The sequence below is a fragment of the Lichenostomus cassidix genome, chromosome 2 (assembly GCF_008360975.1).
Source record: "Lichenostomus cassidix isolate B80296 chromosome 2, HeHo_3.0, whole genome shotgun sequence".
Classification (NCBI taxonomy): domain Eukaryota; kingdom Metazoa; phylum Chordata; class Aves; order Passeriformes; family Meliphagidae; genus Lichenostomus; species Lichenostomus cassidix.
In genome coordinates, this window is record NC_139482.1 from 92,673,885 (window position 1) to 92,695,177 (window position 21,293).

Below are 21,293 nucleotides of genomic sequence, written 5' to 3' on the forward strand. Positions count from 1 at the left end.
GAAGTGTTTTGTTGGGTTTAGTTGGGTTAGTTGGTTTAAGGAAAAGTTAACACACATGAACACCATTATTCTGTAGGACTGAAATGCAACTCATAGAAATGGGAGTTTATGGCCTCATGCTGTAAGTAGTTTCCCTGTGGTCGCAATCAAACCATGTTTTTTAAAGGTGGCTTATTTGATTAACTTATTACAACTGTTTTATTCTGCAGTTTATACTTTCTAAATCATGAAATACTATTCAGACTCTTAAATCCAGGTCAAGAAAAACACAGCAGTGTTATCAGGCCATCTTTTGGAGGTGCTACATGGTGGGTTTGAACAGGAAATATTCTACAAATAGGGGGCTTTTGTGCTGCTTATCATGTTCTGAGCAACTTCTTTGAAGCAGCTGGTTTGGTCACTGTACTCATTCACTTCACCAAAATTTCTTTTTCTGCTGCTTTTAAGGCCCTGTTTCTCTATGGTATTATGAAAGAAATTTAACTGTAATATTGAGTTCTCAGTTGTTCTGATGGAAATAGGTTATTTTCCATTAAAACATAACTGATGTGGGAAATAGAAAAGATAGTGAAAGTTGTGAGGTCTGATGGAAGCACTGCTCATTTTGTCATACTATCACTTTGGTGTGGGAGGGAGATATCCAAGTTTTGCAACTGTGCAATTATTCAGACTCAATGCAACTGAAGCAGAAGAGATGAATAATCAAACAATCTTTGTCTAATACTAGTCAGCTTCCCAATTTTTAAAGAATACAAATACTGATGGGACAAACAGGTGATTTAATTTCTCCTCCTTAAGTACATGAAATTGTTTGTTACAAATGATGCTCCAGCTCGCTTTGCTGTGGGAGGACCTTTTGTGAGATACTCAAGATTAAAACAAACCTATATGTTCTAGTAGAACAAAGGAACAATTTTCTTTGAATGCTGGTGGGTGGATAAAATTCTTTGTTTAAGTTTTAAAAAAACTCTCTGCGGGCTGTGTGGAGAATTGCCACATGCTTCTCATAGATTCCGAATTTCTGCCATAGCGAGTCCCACTGGTTTCAACCACAGGCTCTTTTGTTTTCTGTGCTCGCCTTTGTAACCCTCAGCAAGGGGAGGCAATGCCAGGAGCCCTGGAAAACAAGAGCGAGAGGGTGCGAGCCAGTCCTACACTGCTGCATTCCTCTGCAATGGTAGGGCACCGTGTGGGCTTGGCTTCAGCTCCTCATTGTCAGCCAGAGGCACGGGTAACCAAGTGCCCAGCTCTGAGAAAGCATGCAGAGCGCAAGGCAGTTTGTGCAATCAAGTCGATTGGTTTTAATTACAATCTCAAGATCAAAAATTGTTCTCGCGCAGGGGATGCTTTTAGCTTTTTGAATGCCTCTTTTTACTTGCAGGTTTCTTTAGCTGTCGTCACAAGCAAACAATACCTTCACACACCCACCAGGCTAATAACAGTCCTGAGCCACTTTCTTTTTTGTAGAATCACAGAATCATTAAGGTTGGAATAGACCTCAAAGATCGAGTCCCACCTTGGACTGAACACCACCACGTCAGCTAAACCACAGCACTGACATATTCTGTGAGCACTTGCAGGAATAGTGACTCCAGCACTGCCCTGTGATCCCTTGCAATCCAATACTTAACCACCCTTTCACTGAAGTAATTCTTCCTGATGTCCAGCCTGAACCTTCCCTGGCACAGCTTGAGGCCATTTCCTCTTGTTCTGTCGCGGGTTGCCTGGGAGAAGAGGCCAACCTTGACCTGGCTACGGCCTCCTTTCAGGCGTTGCAGAGAGCAATAAGGTCTCCCCGAGCCTCCTCTTCTCCAGGCTGAACACCCCCAGCTCCCTCAGCCACTCCTCATAGCATTTACCCTCTGAACCCTTCACCAGCTCTGTTCTCTCCTCTGGACACACTCCAGCACCTCAATGTCCTTGTTCTGAGGGACCCAGAACTGAATGCAGGATTTGAGGTGTGGCCTCACTAGAGCTGAGTGCAGGACAGTCACTGCCCTGCTCCTGCTGGCCACGCTACCTGCTACAGGCCAGGAAGCCATCGCCCTTCCTGGGCATACACTGGCTCATGTTCAGCCACTGTCAAACAGCACCCACAGTCCTTTTCCACCAGCAGCTTTCCAGCCACTCTGTCCTCAGCCTGTAGGGCTGCCTGGGGTGGTTGTGACCCAAAGGCAGGACCTGGCACTTGGTCTTGTAGAACCTCACACAGCTGGCTCAGCCCATCCATCCAGCCTGTCCAGATCCCTCTGCAGAGCCTTCCTGCCCTCCAGTAGATTGACATTCCCACACAATTTGGTGTCATCTGCAAACAGACCGAGAATACACTCGATCCCCTCGTCCAGGACACTGGCCCAAAGACTGAGCCTTGGCAAACCCCACTGGTGATCGGCTGCTGACTGGGTGTAACTCCATTCACCACCACTCTCTGGTCCTGAGCATCCAGGCAATTTTCAATCCAGTGGGCAGTGCACCTGTCCAAGCCATAGGCTGCCAGCTTCTCCAGGAGAATGCTGTGGAAGACAGTGTCAAGGACTTTACAAAAGTCCAGGCAGACAACATCGATAGCCTTTCCCTCATTCACTAGCTGGTCATAAAAGGAGATCAGGTTGTTCAAGCAACCTGTTTTGCTGTGGTTTGTGCTGTGTATTCCCACATAGATTGCTTTCCTTACATGTAGCTGGTCAGTGTGATTAGGTAAAAGCAGCAGATGGCTCAGTAGAAAATTTTTCTGCGAAACTTTAAAAGTTAGGAGTACCTGGTAATTTCTTACAATTCTATCACTGAATTGCAGAAATACATTTACAGCCTGTATTATAAAACCCCATTATAAAAGAGGAAGAAGAGGAAATTAGGCACCTTGCTGTGACAGATGTTGTGTAACTCAGGCTCCCCAGCTAACTTCTTGCATGTTGAATCTGACTGTAACAGTAGGTTTAAGAAAATGAAGGTCTTTTCAGCCTCAGCATCATCTGTTAACAGGAGAACTCATAGAGTCAGTATGTAACTGCTGCTCCAATTCCTATGGTTTGAAAGGCCTTGCTGACTGGTTTGCTTTCGTCTCTTTCTTTGACATGGGCAGAATGAACTGGCTAAATTTCCTCAGTAAGGACAGAGAGGAGAGAGGGTTCTTAAAGACATAAATAACACAGGGTGTACAAGTCTGCGGAAGGTATGACGTTATTTTTCCTCCATCAAGTCTGAAACCTGGCCCCTCACAGTGGGTAATGGGATGTTAATGCATTTCAGCCCACAGTAATCACACATGCTTCCTGATAATATCCAGACTTTGGGCATGGACTGTGGGTTATTACTGCACAGGCTTGAAAGTGTTTTCACATCTCTGACATACAGATCCTAGGAGTTGTCAGTGCCTTGGTGAAAAGCCTGACAATACAGAAAAGCTTTCCAGCAAGAGGACTCCTGTTATATCAAAAATCTCTGACTCAGATAGCATTGCTACTTTTTACACACTGATACCATAAAACATATTTGCCTTCAGTAGAATGATAATTCTGGATGTAAGTTGTAATATATATACAGCATATTTTTAATTTTTATTTTGTAGTTGTTTTACAGAACCAACCCCCTCAAATCATGAAGTTGTCAACGGAACTAAAAATTATGTGCTGTTTGCTGATTCACAAAATAAGATTTAGGCATGTTTATTAGAGTGTCACCATTCCAGCTAGATGTCACATTGCTGTGTGTTTTCACCTATTCATTGATTGGTTGCATTATGGTTTTACTAGGTAAGTTGAAAAAGTCGGTATAGTTACCCTACCAAAAAAGATACCACAGCAGCAATTCCCCACAGCACCAGCACCACTTATTATAGGGATTCTTCTCCCAAAAACTGTTGGCTTTACTGCAGAGTGATGCTTAAGGGATGTATTTATCATGACAGTGGTACTGTTGTAACAAGCAGTGGTTCACAGTTACATATTAAACACATTGGGATGATGAAGTCTAGCAGAATTTGGGGGAAAGAAAAAAAGATCAGGCTATTGATTGATCTACTGAACTTGGAAAATTAATACTACTTGTTGTTTATGAGTCCATAATCCAGCATTACTTTTATAGACAAAATAAGTGTGTATTGGCTTCCATGCTGTCTTCATCATCTGGCTTTTAAGCATTGGCACCCTGAAATGAAAGGTGCAAACTTAAGAAAGCAGATGATATTTACTGTTAAAGGGCATAATTTACTGGTTGCATTGCATACAATTTACAACTTGCCTTGGTATAAATACGACCTTTAAACATTTGCTGTCATATTGAAGGAAATGTATTTATTTTAACCAGATTCAGTGGGACTGGTACTGCTTGTACAGACCATACATACACTAGGCCCAGTACATACATACACTAGGCCCAGTACTTAAAATCTAAAAGTCCTTCCTTGTCCCCCAAACAGGAGGTTGATGACTTTGATTATCCTTATGCAGATCACCACTGACTGTTTGTATTAATGAATGCTTCTGGTGGATCACTTCCACCTTCACGATAAACTACTTCACAGGTATATTTTCCCAGCTCTGTTTCCTGAGCTCTGAGAATTACCTTTCAAGTAGCTGAGGGAACTGTTGAAAATGGTACATCTCAGGATGATACCAAGGCTGGATGTTGGGTGCACTGAGGGAGCTGAGAAGAAGCTGTCAAATCAGCTCGGGAGGTTTATTTATCCCAGTGTCAAAAGAACAGCACTACTGTTGGAAATACCTTTGGCAGCCAGCAAGGTTTTCACTGATTAGCCTTTTGGAAAGAAGATTGCTAGTCATTTCAGGAGAGATTTTACTGTGTCTCTTACTGAGTAAAATAGGTAATACCTGTGAATTAATGCCAAAGTATGCAAAATATTTGAGTTTTTTCCCCCTGCAGATCTGCAGTGTGTTTTAGGATAGTATCAGAAATAAAGTGAGAGGAATCACACTTATGTTTTCATAATGCGGTAGTTAGTGTCTGAAAGAATTTACATTCTTCTATGCATTTTTCAGTTTTTTCCCTGCAGCATAATTTTATGCTAAAAAGTATATATTCTTATTCTACCTGAGTAAATTCAGTATTTTGCCTTGAAATATGAGCATAAATAATACAGATAAAGTGTCACTACTTTCTCCTGCTAGACCTGCAAAGACAGTTGAATTCATATTTCCTGATACTTTATTTTCTCTCCATCAAACATTTTTGTGTTTTCATGTGAGCTCTGCTGTAAGGCCAAGCTCTGCTACCTCAGCAGCTCTTCTTCAGGAGGACTGGACTGGGGACGGCTTGGAGAAATGAGATCTTTCATGAGTCTGAAAGAACCTGTGCCAAGACTTGGGTGTAACAATTAATAATCCTATTTGATCTGTTAATTTTCAGTCTGGCTTTAGCTCTTAGTGGGCACAGTGCTTTCTGCAGAGAACAGCTAAGAACTAGTATTCCATGAGGCATCAGTAAAAGCAGCATTTTTCAGGCACTTGTAAAATTTTAAGTGGAAGTTTCATTCACCTGTCTGAAACAATGCAGTCTGAATGTCTAAAAATGTGCTGTGCCTTTGCCAACAGCAGTGCAATAATTTTCAGCAGGCTCAGCCAGTGATCCTTATTGACCCAAGATGTAGTATAGAAATAAATTTGGTCTTTTTAAAATTTAATTCAATAGAAGCAAATACTGGACCAGGTGAGTCTTTTTGCTTTTTACTGAATTTTTAGTACTAAGTTTTATTGTAAGGAAAGTTATGCCACAGCAGACCCCTTATTCACTGCTTCATCAGATCAGTGTAGAAACGTACTCGGCTCATCAGTGGAATGGAAACACCCTCACTACTTTTATTCTAGTCTGGTAAGAGCTTTATATGCTCTAATGAAAGCAGTGAGGGAGGGAAGTCAAAGGAGTGCATGTTATGCTTAGCAGGAGGCTTCTCATTTTTGTGCTGGTTTAGTCTGCAGCTTGGTTAGCTCACAGAAAAAGCTGAATTTCTTGTGCAGAAAAATATCACTCCTTCAGTTATGCTGAAGCTATAAAGAAAATTTGCCTTTGGGTGGAATTTTTTTTTTTCTCAGAAAGTGATAAGCTGTGGCAAGGAGGGAGGGAGGAGAGCCAAGTTTGCAAGTTTCCTTGTAGTGGAAGTGATCTCTTGGCTAAGTGCAGGTGGAGTGTTAAACTCACGTGAATCTGTATCATGAGACACATAGGCACTTCTCTCTGCGTTCACCCTGCTAAGTGTAAAGGCCAAATGCACTAGCACATCCGTTCTAGTTGTGTTCAGAGCTATGACCAAGTGTTTGTTTCACAATTATACTGCATGCCATCCATTTCAGACTGAAATATTTGTCCAAAATTGATTCCCAACTCTTTGACAAGCTTCAGACAAACCCAGTAATTAGGTCTGTGAATTGAAATGTCTGATGGCATATTGCCTTCTAACCATATTAGTGAACTTAGGGCTAAGAGCCATTTTTTGTCTGCAGTGTCTTAGCATAATGAGGATGAATCAAGGTTTTGCAGTTCAGATTTAACAATGCAGACATAATTCTTTCCTCTGTCCCCCCAAATGTTTCTGTGGTGAAGGCTAATGGCTGTAGACACTGTATTTTACTGTGGGCTGTGCTGCAGTAAAAGTCCAAACCAGGAACTGGATTGTTGGGAAATTGTCTCAGCACAGAGGTGGAACCCAGATATCCTCAGCTGCAACATGTGTGTAGTGATGATGGCTGTGTTTTTCCCAGCCTTTTATTCTTTCAAGTGCCTGATATTACCAGTGTCATTAGAAGCCCCATGTTTCAAAATAGTGGTCTCAGCCTCTTAAATAATGCAAGGCAAACTATTACTAAAACATTTGCCTTACTCCTATAGCTTACCAGAGATCTTGAAATCTCAGCTATTACAAAGTTGATCAATTTCTAGGTGTTTTCCTTTCTTGTTCAAGGGACTAAAAACAGGTGAATTAATAAAAAAAAAAAGATGTTTTAATTAGTATTTAATTGTCAGCATTTCAGTAAACGTACTGAAATAAACTTCACTCAGAATTGAGGGCTATACTGCACTATATTTAACTATCCAGTTGACATCTTATAGAGAGAGCACATAAAAAGTAGAAAAGGGCAAATACAGATTATATTTCATGGACTGAAAAACAGTGCTTTATATATATATATTTAAATTACTTAAGCTAAAATGAAAAGTTGATTTAAAAGGTTCCTAAAGTTCAGTGAGATAATTTCAATCTTGATACCCTGAGAAAAGAAGGCCAAGAAAAAGGAAATAAATACAATTGAACACAGCAGTCTGTAGTTATGATAAAGTAGATTAAATACTCAGTGTTATGAAGCTGATTAAAGTACATTCTGGCATTTGTAACAAGTAAATAATACTTGACTCTTAAGATTTCATACAAATATTTAAGGTGCTGTTGTCTGTTATTATAATCAATATTTGCAATATGCTGTGACTGTTGGTCTGAGGCTCTCTTGAGAAGCCAAAGTAAGGGAACGTACTTCAGCTTTTATCAGCTTCATCTTCCTTATTTATCTTACAGCATTTTTAGAGGGAGCAGCTATAGGAATTTGAGAGGAATTACAAGTATCTGCAAGAAAGCAAGACTGGAAAGGAGTAGGAGGAGATGAAAAACTTGTAATCTTTTTTAAAACTCTCAGCTTAACAACTGCTTTCCAGGTTGTCCTCTGTATGGAAGAAGACTACAGACTGCTGTGCACACAAGGAGAGACTATCATAAAGCAGCCCTTCCAAGTGACCCATGAGAAGGATATTTGTATCCAAGGTTTCTCTATTAGAAATTGTACTTTGCATGGAACAAGTTTCCGTGGTCCTGAGAGGAGTTGTTGTTTGAACCTTTGGGGTGACAGGTCCCAGCCAATTAGAAGCTTATGGAAAAGAGTTATTTTGATTCTCAAGAAATGGGATAAACTATCAATGTCTAATCAAGAACTAAGGCCAAAGTAGTTTTGAAAACACTTATATGGGACTTCACTCCTATTAAAGACAATGAGGGATTGGATTTAGTATTCTCTCATTAAAAGCACCTTTGGACTTCCTCTTTGGTTTCATTAACAGACCGCTAAGAATTTTTTCCCCATCTATATTCATCATTTTGGAAGTCACTGTGTATACAGAGAACAAATGGCTTTGTTCACTCTGACCAACATGGCCAGGGAGCATTGTGCCAGCAGTAGGCTCCAGAGCCATGTGTGGTGAGGGGAAGTGGAAAGGTGGAATTGCCTTTGGAAGTGGTCCTTGGCCACACCTGGAGCCTGGCTCCCTCCTGCTGCTTTCGGGTTAATGTGGGGAGGTGCTTTTCTTGTGCTCTCATTTGTGCAGCTCTCAAGGACTGTATTTATTTATATATAAATAGAAGACACTTCCATAGCCCTCCAGTTAATGCCTGTGGCAATGCATTCTGCTGTACATTTTACAAAGATTAGCAAAAAACTGCCTAAGATCTCTTCGTCCCTGGGCTACTTTCTCTTGTACAAGTGATATGTTACAGGTTGGCTACTCTATTTTAAGAAAGAGCTTCGTCTTCCAAATTAAAACAACTTAAAAAGCAGTAGCTATACAAAGCATTTATAATAGGTTTTAATAAAAGTCTCAGTGTTTGTTTTTAAATGAACAAATAAGCATATATTTATATAGTCCATTAATTCTGGATGTCCTTAGGACATTATTAAAGTGATCTGTATCTCCAAATGCACTGGAAGAGTTTAATTAGTTAGCAAAAATATAAACTATATCTCTCTTACATGCTTTTATATATTAGAGAAGACATAAGCATGAAGAAAATTTAGGGGCAAACTTAAATGTGTGCTTTCCCTACTGAAATAAAGCCTCCAGAAAGATTTGTACTTTATAGCTCACTGCGTATGCATTGGGAGAAGCTCCTTTTGTGGCACAAATGCCCTTCTTTGTTCCTTACCAATACCCGTATTCAGTGGCACAAAGAACAACTGTTGTGAAAAATATTAGTATGCAGATGCTCTGGTGTTTTGTTAATGCATTTAATTAAATACAATAACTCTTTTGTTTGCTTTTCTTTTTCTGTCCTTGAATGGATTTGTATTATGGTATAGAATCTAGGCTTAGAGTTGCTGTTTAAAATGTTTTGCAGTTTCAGAATGTTCACATATCCAAGCTAGTTACTTTTCTTTTGTTCTAGTAAGAAAATCATTTGGGCATGTTAATAGTTTCTAATAAGTTTGAGAGGATATTTTCAGGGAAACTCAAATCCCAAAGTTGCCAGCAAATATTTTCCCCACTAATGAGGTCTTCAGTGACAGTTAGTCACTGTTTAAATAACTGTATTCCGGAGAGACACTTCCTGGTGTTTTAACCAAAGAAATTTTTCTTGAAGTTCCCCAACATTTCCTAGGTAGTTTTCACAAAAGAAATACAAAAGTTGCTCAGCAAAACTGCACTTTATGTTTTTACATGAAAAGCTGTAACAGGCTTACAACCAATTGTAATCTACCCATGGGTTTTGCAGAAGCCATCATTACTGTCTTCTGTTGTCATCCATAAAACTATTTCAAAATTATTCTCAGCCTGAGAAAAGTTTTCTTTGAGTGCCCTGTGGGTGAGAGAAACCATATGAAATGACTGTGTCGAGTCTAAAATTGCTCTGCTGAATCAGCAAAGTCCTTGAGCCTGGAGTACTTTGAAAACACAGCAGTATTTGCCAGATCTATCCCTCCCATGGCAACAAGGACCAAATCAAATGAGGATGTAACAAGGTAATTAGGAGACTGTAAAGGTAACACGTGACTAACTAACTTATTTTTGAAATTCTGAGCCCCCTTACCTCCAAAAGACATTTCTGACACAGAGAGAATGTGTGGGAAGTATCTGTGCTGAAGATTGCCCCTCAAGCAATAAACTACTAATATTCTTTTGGTGTTCTTGGACATAAGTCATGTTCCTCAGTGGGTGCAGTTTCCTTTAGAACAGTAGAAATCATGGTATAGACCATAAAAACCTCCATAAAGTTTTTTGTCACTGATAGAAGGAGCTACTACAAGTGAGGGGCTAAGTGTGCTGCAGCTGTTACTTCTTAGGTATTTTACTGGGTGCATCAGAGCACAACTGTGGAGAAGGCAGTAGCTATTTCACTCACCACAGGGGTCTGCCTTAGCACCTTTCTTGGCTGAAAAAGAGCTTGTCAGTTGCTGATAACTGTTTTTGTCACTTCTCACAAGCACTAAATGCAAATGGGCAGTTTTGCTTTAGGCCTTCAGAATCAGTGCCAGGACATTGTATCCAGAATGCCAGGATCATCATACATGGAGAAAAACTGTCACAGGAGGCAAAGGAGAAATTGCAGTTTAAGTGTTCTCTGCCTTTTTTGAAGTGAGGATAATTTAAATAGCGGTGAAAAGAAAAAACCTCCCCTCATTATGTTTGATCCATATTGAAGTTACAGTAAGGAATTCCAAATGAGGACAAAAGCTCTGACATCGTGGGGAGGAAACGTGCACTTGTGAAGGGCACAGATCTGCAATGCTACTGTAATTACTTTTGCCCCCCTGTTTTGGAGAAAGATGACATAGTTAGAGTTGCTCAAGGGAAAGTACAGGAATTCTGGTTACTCACTGAAAGCCTCCTCATCCACAAGCCTTCCATGTAAATACAGTTAGTATCAGTTATGCTTCAAGTAATTTATTGATCTATTTATAAATGTGTTAAAAAACCCCAAAACCAAAATGCACCAAAAAACCACCTAGAACCACTGCAAATTGATGTGAGAACATCATTCTGGTTTCAGTTCCAAGATAACTTAATGTTCTTTAAGGCTGGTAGAGAACATAGTTTCATTACAACCGCACATATTACGGGTTTTGTATGAAATGAGCATCTCAAGGCAATGGAAAGAAAGCAGCATTGTTCCAGGGCTGTTTTTCACAGGCCTGTATTCATATCTCATCCTTGTTGTTTGCAGGAGAGGCAGATGTGAACCAGAACAATGAGAGCTCCACGAAGAGCCCAGCGGTGACAGACTCCAAAGGCACAGCAGACCCAAAGAATGCCTGGACCGAGGCCAACCCAGCTGACAGGACTGGTCGCCCCCACTTGATCCGCCTCTTTTCCCGAGATGCCCCAGGAAGAGAAGACAACACCTTCAAAGATCGGCCCTCGGAGTCAGACGAGCTACAGACCATCGAGGAGGACAGTGCAGCAGCTTCAGAGAACTCGGATTTGATGGCTTCACAAAAGCGCTCCTCTTTCCGGCACGGATCCAAACTGGCCTCTGCGAGCACTATAGACCATGCTAGACATGGATCCCCTCGGCACAGAGACTCGGGGCTACTTGACTCGCTGGGCAGATTCTTTGGAGGTGAAAGACACGTTCCCCGGAGGGGTTCGGGCAAGGTGAGCTCGGAGGAGTAGAGAACTGCGAGGCTACAGCAAAATGCAGTACAAATAAAGAGGAAGGGTGGGTGTGAAAGAAGGGTCTCGGTGCTCTAATGCAAGAGTTGACCTAGCCAGCAGGATGGGACTTGTAATATAATGCTTGGCTTTAAAATGAAAACAGACAACAAAAAAAGCAAAGATCTGGGAATCAAGAGGAGCTACTCTGAGTAGTGACAATGAGTATTAGAAATCCAGGGGGCTCTAGAAACATTACTGAAACGAATTTTTATGAGCATTTAATGTGGTGTGTTGTATGCATTTTTATGCTGTGCCATTTAGAGAAACCTCAGTCTGCTTTTGTGTATTGTTCTTAAATGTTGCAAAAGGGAGCTGGATGAGAGCACTAAATGCAAGACAATCTCTACATATCTTGGCACTAACTGAGGGACAAACTTGGAAATAGATATTAGAAAAGGAGATGTGGTCAAATTCTCAGCCTGCTTGTGCAAGAGTATGTTTAAGGTCAGTTGACAGCATTGCCAGGGAGATGGCTTGACAGACATTATCCTGAATCCCAGGTGTACAAAATAGTCCAGCTGCTTTATTCTGGCAAAAAGTTAAGATTTATTTCAAGCATTTCATATTAGAAATTGTATAATGAGCCATTTCCTCACTATGAATTCAAAAACAAGGTATTGATGAAAGGCTGTTAATGGAATTCTTCCCTTTTCCAGGATACCTGCCTCCTCTGATAAATTATGCAGCTGGTATATTAGTTCACTATTATTCAAGTGTCAAAGTTTAAGATATTTTCACTGTACCCTTTGCCATGTAAACGATAAGTGGAGTCTTGTGTCTGTGTGTCCACACACTACATAAGCGTTTGAATGAAACTGCTGTGGGGCTCTAAAATCTTTCTTTTAGTTGAATTTATTGTAGTTGCTTAGGTTTTGTGTTGCAAAAAGCAGTGTTCATAGCTGCTGGCTGGGCCCAGATTTTGAAAAACCTTTGACAACCTTTGAGGTCTGTTCAGTGTTCCAACCTGTGATCTGTGGTGTCTCTCAGTGCTGCACTGGGACAGGACATGTACTGCCCTGTGGTGTAAAACTGATCTGTGATGGTGCCACAGCTGTGTGGCTGTCAGTGTCCTTCACAGCTCCACACCTGGAAGCACAATGTATAATAGCCATTCCCTGAAGAGTTGTTGTAATGTAGAGACCACTGGATGAAAAATACTCTAGAAGCTTAAAACCAGAAGCTTCTCACACTTGGTAGGCAGTATTAATAAAGCTGGGTGTTTTGTTCTTTTTATTTCTCACCTTTACAAACTGGGGCCTGTGATGCTCTTGACAGAGATTTAGCAAGCAGGCAGTTGTTTCTGTAGTAATGTTCCTGTGTGTAATGTTCATATATGCAATGAGCAGTTGCTGTGAGCATGAAGAAAACCTTTTTTCGTACTGCAAATAACAGGGACTGTTCCCAGCTGCTATTTTGTGGAACCTGGTTGGCCAGCTCAACTCTTGCTGTTTTGTTCATGTACTGTGTTACTCGAGGGAAAATAGTATATGAAATGTTCTTTGTACACCAAGGAAACAATACCAAAAAGTTAGATTCTGCATACAGAATATACAGAGGTATGTGCATTCCTGCTTGGCAATAAATCAAACCAATCAACTTAGTTTTTAGGAGTAATGACTAAAAAATGTCTGCACGCTGTACAAATTCTGTATATTATCTTTTGGCGTGAACATGATTGCAATGATTCTCTATAGATTTCTATGTAATTATGTATGAGGGGACAGGAGATCATCTCTTTTATCTCTGCTGTTCAGTAAACTGCTATTTTGAAGAACTTAAATGTCTGCAAAACAGTATAGAATTGTGGACAATTCTGACCTTTTTTACCTAGCAGAATTAGTTGTTTGGGGTTTTTTTCCCCTTAAGAACAACTGGTCAGTGTTACGGAATCCTGATTTGCAGATCTGAGCTGGAAACACAGAGTTGAATTATTTTGGCAAAAATCAGTCCCATTAAGACTTCCAGTGCCAAAGCATCTCTAGCACTCTTCCACACAATGATAATATTGATCTATGTCCTAGGAAACATTCCTAGGAAGCTCTCTTGTAGGAGGGCTTCAGTGTGAGAAGTATTGGGCAAGTGGCAGACACAGTCATTCCAACTATTATTTATTTAGCCTCTGAAGCAATGCCTTTTGGTTTCTTGAGTCAAGGGAGGCTTGTGGTGTCATTTATTTCTAAAAGTGTAGACAGAGGAAATCTAGATGGCTCATTTGTGCTTAAACCCTAAATCGTTATTGCCATTTGCTGAATTTTGTTGAGGATCACTGACAGGTGATGGTGGTGTTCATGAATGAGCCGAAATAGAAAGAAGTCCCTTGGCAGTTTTCCAGAGTCCACTAAGTAAACAGGTCTTTGGTAGATACCACTAAAAGCACCTTAAAGGATGAGTTTCAAAGGCTTGAAATGGAAAAGTTCCTAGAACTGCACTGTTTATTTGCTTGCATTTTTTTCTTTATTTATTTTGGAGCATTTCAAAGCAATTCTGCAGCTGCCTTTCTTGCAGTCTTCCCTTTTCAGCCAGCCCATGCTCCAGTGGGAGCATCTCAACTACCCACACCAGCAAGCACTGGAATGCAAAGACAACACTTGCTCTTTGTACAGATGTAGGGCTGACATTCAAGCAAAACACATTATAAATTCTTTGTGGAGGCATTTTCTTCTTGCATCCATAGCTGAGAAGTACATTAATGAATAATATTCACTGTTGTGTGCAGAAAGGTGGGGTAGGAACAATGCTGGGATTGTTTCATGGCCTCCTTTTCTCATGTGGAGCAGGTTTTCCCTTGCCCTGCAATTCTGAAGTTAAATTAAGAATGCATGGGAGTTCCATGGGAGTTGTTAAAAATAGAAATACTGGAATGTACAGAAATACCCCTTCTCCTCTAAGGGGAAGCAAGCGCATTTGTCATTGTTCCCTCAACCCTTGCCCCATCGAGATTTTGGATACAGGAACTCAATCAAAACCAGCTTGAATTTTGTACTTAAAAAAAAAAAAATTAAGGTAGAATTTTCGACACAAAACCCTTGTTGAGCACAGCTCAAATTTAATTGTGTTAAAGAATTTTAAATGGTGACGGAAAGAAACTGTAGTGCAGACATTTTAAAAAGCATGCAAGACAGAGTAGCATAACAATAAATTATTTCCTTTCTAATCTTTATATAATATGTATCTAAGCATTTGTAAAGTGTCTAAGCAAGTTTGTTAAAATGATCAAATGTTCTTTGTGCCTCCTAGATTCTAGCCTGTATTCAACTTCAGTATGTACTGACTGCTGTTTTGTTTCTTTGATGCAGTTGTTTGTGCTTTTGTAATTCTTTTGTCCTTGATTTTATTTTTTTTCCTACTAAAGTCTGGATTGTGAAACAAGAACTTTTTTGTGCTGGTTTAACATTTTGCATTAACGTACTAAACTTTAAGCTATACTTGAGACACAGATGCAACAAACCAAAATATGTCAGTGACAGTGAACAATAGGTGAGGCAAGACTTAGTAAAAGATAAAATCAATCCCTCTTTTACATTTTGCTTCAGTTTTGTATGCAATCTTGTAATACTCTCCTGTTGTCTGTATGAAGCCTTGCTCCTCTATTTCCTTCCCAATTTCTGTGTTTGGGTGGAAGAAATATGGAAGTTAGAGATGGGGCTTCCCCATCCTACAGCCAGATGCAAGACAGGAGCAGCATTGGGCTGAAGTTCTTCTCAATTTGAGCAGAACCAGGGTTTGGGATCAGCATTTCCGAATCAGCAGTTCCAAACCCACTCTTGAGCTAAGCAGTTGTTAGAGTGGGGAGCTACAAAAATTATTGTGATAACAATGCACAGGCAAAAATTTTAGGAACCACAGTTTCAAATAATGCCATGGAGGGATAAATTAATCAGAATATTTTTGCTTTTTTTTGCACTTGAACTCTATTCACATTTCCTTTGGAAGCTTTAATGTATACTACAGCACCATGAAGAATTTGAAAAATAGTTAAATCAGTGCTAGTTTGACTAGTATACATGTGATTTAAGTAAATACTTACTGTGATTTTAATTTCCAAGTCTTACTTTTCAGGGAGTGGTATTGCTTGTGATACACTGTTTTGTAAAACCTGCTGTGCAAGCAGTGTGCTTGTAAAAAATTTTTTTAGAGTTTATGGTGGTTGTAACAATAATTTTAATTTTTTGCTTTTTATGTCCTTTATGTATTCATTAAACTGTTTACATCACAAAAACCAGTGTACTAATGATTTAATTTGTTTTAAATGCTTTAATCCATTAACAGAAGTTGCAACAAACTATTACTTGTATATGATGGGGTTTAGTTCACTAGGAGGCTGTGTGTCCTTCTGCAAAATTCATTTAGAACGGTGCATTAGACAGAAGGGAATAGAGGTTATTTTCTGGAAGAACAGGCTTTTGAATAACCAAAGCTCTTGAATCTGATGTTCTCAATGATAATGGAAACTGAATCTGGCCATTCTTGTTTGTAGCAGGTAGGAATGAGTGATCAATACCTAAAAACAAATTAGTGTATCAGAACTGCCAGTCTGAAGCTCATTTAGGTTTTGCAGTGGTAAACCTTCAGAACACTTTAGATCTGCCTGGTTTAAAAAGTAGTCACCTGTACAAAACAAGAAAGTATCAACTGGTGAGTACACACAGCATGAGAAGTGGAAGGCTTAGGAGCCAACATTATATGGGATTGATTTTGACATCTTCATTTAACACACGTATGACTGTATCCATGCTATCCATGCCTAATAATTAACACATTATTTAATGCACTGGAACTTGCATTTTCAAGGAAGTTACTGCTTGAAGCAATTATTACAAGCTACTAGAGGAATCTGGGTATTGGACTAGGCTAAATGCTCTATAAGTGGTACTTAGAAGTGCAAGCACTAAATTTTGGCGAAGTATTAGTGATGCTCTGTGCTCACGTGACAGCAGCTGCATGGCAAGGTTTGTTCAGAAATAGGACAAAATATTTGGGGCTTGCTGGTTTGTATTACAAGTTAAAGAGGAAACCATGACTGGGCAGAGTGCCTGCGTGCTTCACTGCTTTTACTGTCTTCTATATGGTCCTTTTGTGCCTCTTAAATTCAGAAATGTATTGGTAACATGTTCAGGAAAAAATACAAATTAATCAACTGAACAATTTGAATGATCTGTTTCTAATCACTCCATAGCAAAAGGTTTTCCCCTTTCATTAAGTTTCTAACAGGATCTTTCAATTCAGTCTGTGCTTGACTATTTCTAGTCTTCTATCCACTAGTATGATATAATAATAATAGTAGTATGTGTAAGTGGGAGCTGGAGAAGAGCTCCAAGGATTCTTTTGAGCATTTGGTGAAGTTCAAGGATTGCTAGTGCCCTTTGCCGGAGCTTGAAACTGATGGCACAGCTACTGGAGGGGCAGTGATTGCAGTTTTGGGGTCTTTTGGTGGGAACTGGCCTTGGCTGTTCTCAGCCATTCCTCTCTGGTTCATCTGCATGGCACCACTGCTCAGCTGAGAATAAGGTTTGGATTTAATTTTAATGCTGTGTACCGGAGGGGGGGGGTGTGTTTGAAGAATTGCAAGGGGCAGGCAGGGACCCCAAAACTTATATACAGATGGTCAAATAGATCTATTAAAAATTCAGCATGAGGTTTTTCTCTGCCTAACACTGAGAACAATTTAATCTATTTACTTCTCTGCAGATGAACTAGTTTGATAAATGAGAAATTGTTTTATATTAAAATCTGCTCTTTGGGGTTTTTTCTATCACAATTTTTCTATCATATTCCTTGAAAATGAAGAACTGCATTATCCTTAGCACTTTCCATCCTAAAATGCCAAAATAAATGACTGTACTTCAGCTGTTTTCAGATTACACAATGGTAAATGCTGCCATATAGAAAACTGGGGCAAAAGTGATTTGTTTGTTTTTTTTTCCTGACCTTGTACCTCTGTGATCACATACCATTAGTGACAATTGCTGGCTTTTATCTTTTGTACTGATGCAAAATATCTCACCTTGTTTCTGCAATGGTCTCCAGCTAGATGCATTCAGTTACTCATTACACTCTAAAGTTATTTGGTTTCATTACAAAGCAATTTTAAAAATGTTTGTAAAACACAGAATTACTGCTGCAGATCCAAGATGAGCCTTAGCTCTCTTTCACCTTTTGCTTATGATGCATCTACTTGTCAATTTCAGATACATCATAATGTGCCTTGGAAACTGTACAAGCATCAGGTTTGGAGTGGTACATCTTCCCCACTTAATACTAACAATATTATTGGAAATTTTACCCCCAGTATTTGCTTCAAAGAAATATGCTACTAACCATGCCATGTCTAATTATTTCATAATAGTAAACTTCCCCTGCTATTGCATTCTCTCCACTAGTTATGCTGATAATGGCAATAGTGCTTTTAACAACCTGTAGGAGAGTTTAGCTTGTCACCTGCTTACCTATTAAAGGCAGAAAAGAAAGAGAATTGGGCCAATCCTTTCAAAGATGAGGACTGATAAAATATTTTGTGGGTGGGTGGGTGAGTGCAATCTGAGATTTCCACAAATCAAGGCTGCAAAAACATTTTTGTGGCCAGAAGCTGTAAAGTGATAGTGTACACTTGGTATTTATAGCTTTGTTTTCCAAATAATTCCCATCTTGTTTATTGCATGAGCTCCATGACTATATGAATATAATAGGGAACAGGACTTCTAAAAATTGTATAAATTTCTGCTTTCCTACCAATAGTCATACCCACAACATTACATTCTTTTGCTGCAGCAGTACCAACAAACAGATACATCTCCACCAAATAAACAGGCGATCAGTAGAAACTAATCATGGTGAATACTAATGCAGGATGCCTTCCATACCTTGCCCATGTACAGTTAAGTCCTTAAGGCTGTGAAGTTTGTTGGTAGCAGAAACTAGTTGGAGAATACCTACTTGCCAAAGTCTTTTTCTTTCCTGGAGTGATAATTCTCAAACAAAATCCAAAACAAAACTATAAACTCAGCTGAGAAAGCCCCCACCCAAATCACGGATCATTTCAACAAAGTTTAATCTATGTCATTGATACCAACTTAAAATAACAGTGAGAACAATACTGAGTATGCATCAGAGACTATGTTCAAGCAGATAAAAGCACATCTATCATGAAGAATATTTGAATAAAATTATTCATGGTAGGCAGAACAAATGCTTCAGAAAAGCAAAGTCAAATTAAAGCACTGGGTTTTGCCTCTGAAAACATTTACCAAGTGTCACCACAATGGAATAAACTGGACATGGGGAAAAAACCCAGAAGGTATGATGGCACCAGTCTCTCACTCGAGTCCCATCATAAAATAGAACTCTCCTGAAAAACTGCTTCCATTTGACTTTTTTTTCCCCAGTAATTCCTTCACCTGCTAATTTGTGAACCCTAATCATCAAGGCATTAAAGGCTAACAGCATTATGGAGAAATGCAGTTCCAGATGATCAACTGGCACCTCTCTTGATGGGGAGTGTTCTCCATTGTTTCCTTCTTCTTCCTCGTGTTTCTTACTTTCTACTCATTTCTAGTCTTTACTGCCATGTGTTCCTGTTGTTCTGCTAAGAACTCTTCCTCTTTTGTTCACCACCTGTTTCTAGACAGAGATTGATCTCAGCACAACACTAAAAGGCAGAATCTCCCGTACTCTACATCCCTCTTCCTGCCAATTCTCCTCTATACCTTTGAGCAAGTAATTTAATTTCTGTCTTAACTTCCACATTAGTGAAAATGAACAGTACCATTACAAGGATGTGTGGCCTATCCTTTCTAAAGTGATTAAAAAGCGTGCTGAATCATGTAATTAACTATGTCTTCACCAGATCAGCAAGTGGGGAAGATGTTCAGCATTCCCATTGCTTTTGGTAACAGATCAGCAAGTCGTGAACAGCCTGGGACAAACACCACCACCAAGAGCAAACTGGTACTTGGGTTGTGCATGAACGAAGATGGAACCAACGACACCACAACAACGCAGCTCTGGTTTAGCAGTGCATGCTCACAGAAGTTATATTACTACCAGAATAAGCATGGAAAAATACATCCCCACATAAGAGCCCGGGTAGCAGCACTGGAAGGCTCTGATGAAGTGTCAGCTTTGCCCAGGAAAACAAAGCCCCATGGACAAAGCCCCTCCAAATCCAAAGATGAAGCAATTTATATATTCAAACTCCTGTCAGATTTCTCATTAAACTGTATCATAGAGCTCCATGTTATAAAAAAAAAACCAAACAAAACATTTCAATTGACTGAAAAGATACATCTCAATTCCTGTTTGGCATACATGTTTGGAAACCTATACTGACTACTTCAGTTTGAACCTGGGTAGGAATTTCATTAGAGTTTGGATTCAGAGTCCATTGCAAGGACTAACACAAAACCAGCTAAGTGGCTTATAAATTGCCTGTTGAGCTTTCAGCTTTTTCTTCCCACAAACCAGCACAGAGTTCTTAGTGTGCTTAAAGGATAATTTTAGTCTACCACTACAGGTGCAAATGTCTTAAGTGGGGTGGTTAAGCATTATAGACAACCTGTAGGCTGTGGAACAGTTTGGTTTCCTAAGACAATCTAAATGTACTTTTCATGTCCATGTGAATTTGAAATTCATTGATTTTGTATGTTAGCTTTAACTCATGCAGAGCAACTCATTAGGTACCTTGTGAAGAAAAGCCATTGGAAACCACGAAACCCACTGAGCACATGAAAAAGCCCATTGTTTTTCATTTTTACCTTAGTTGACTGCATTTTGTATCAGCTACTTCTATATTTCATATGAATTTGGATTTTGCCAGTACAGAAACAACATGGGATATAGTTTGGATTTTCATCTCACATTCCCAATAAATCAACAAAACCACATAATAGTGACACTGAAAGGAACTGTAAAAAGCTGTAAATTCAAGTACTCCAGAAGTATCTTAATACTGTTATTGTCACAAATTCGTATGACGGAGCGATTAGGAGTTAGAGCTATTTACATGTATATGGAATCCTCATCTATAAGCAATCCTCTTGTGAGGATGAGAGCCCTCAGAGACAGATTATAATATGCATTTAAAGTCCCCCCTAGTGCATATCAGTTGCAAGACCTGACATACCATGTTTATAGCAAGCAAAGTCAGGGATGGATTTTATGGGATTTCATGACTAAAAAAGAAGCCTGTAACTGCTTAACTGCAGTTTTTATACATTTTATACCCAGAGCCCGTTGTTGCACAACACTGAAAAGCATGCATCTATATATATATATTTAAATACATATGTATGTATGTATATACACACACACACACACAAACACACACTTGGGTTTCTTCAGGTCAGTTGGAAATGTAATAACCTTGCATAAAACCCCAGATAGAGCACACATCCTTAGAATACTGGCAATATAAATTTTTTTAATTAACAGCTCTTTCGAGATATTAATACAGGTAGTACCAGTAAATGTAATTAGTCTGATGTGAAAGTACATGGCTAACATAGGGTATGCAACGCCAGTGCATAGCTAATGTTGAGACTTAAAATACCTGCATGTTTTCTTTGCACTGCATTCACAGTTACTTTATTTTCTTTTTGTCTTAGTGGCCAACATACCTAAGGTAGGTGACACAGTACAATGCCACTTTCCTGCATAACACCAGAACGAACCACAAAATGTTTCCCAAAAAATCACTCCCCATTACAGGATAACTGTAATGGGTATTATACATATATTTTTGAGAATTCTTTTTAAGATTATTAATCCTTAAAGCTATTGATTTCACAGTTAAGTTGCAAACTCTGTTTTTGTCATCAGATCTCCCAGTCACAGCTTAAATTTCCAGTACTGACAAATCTTTTTATTAAGATTTT

At 39.4% G+C, this 21,293-nt stretch overlaps 1 protein-coding gene across 5 annotated transcripts in view; it reads left to right on the forward strand.

Annotated features, from left to right (window-relative positions):
* The window catches only part of MBP (myelin basic protein), a 112,794-nt gene that overhangs the window by 82,820 nt on the left and 8,681 nt on the right, over positions 1-21,293 (forward strand). For 3 of the 5 annotated variants that reach the window (XM_085052414.1, XM_085052413.1, XM_085052415.1), the window contains exons 4-5: positions 10,934-11,364; positions 17,613-17,651. In XM_085052414.1, coding sequence (XP_084908540.1) covers positions 10,934-11,364; positions 17,613-17,651 — 470 coding nt within the window. The remainder of the gene's footprint in view (positions 1-10,933; positions 11,365-17,612; positions 17,652-21,293) is intronic. The other 2 variants (XM_085052416.1, XM_085052417.1) reach the window with 1 other exon arrangement.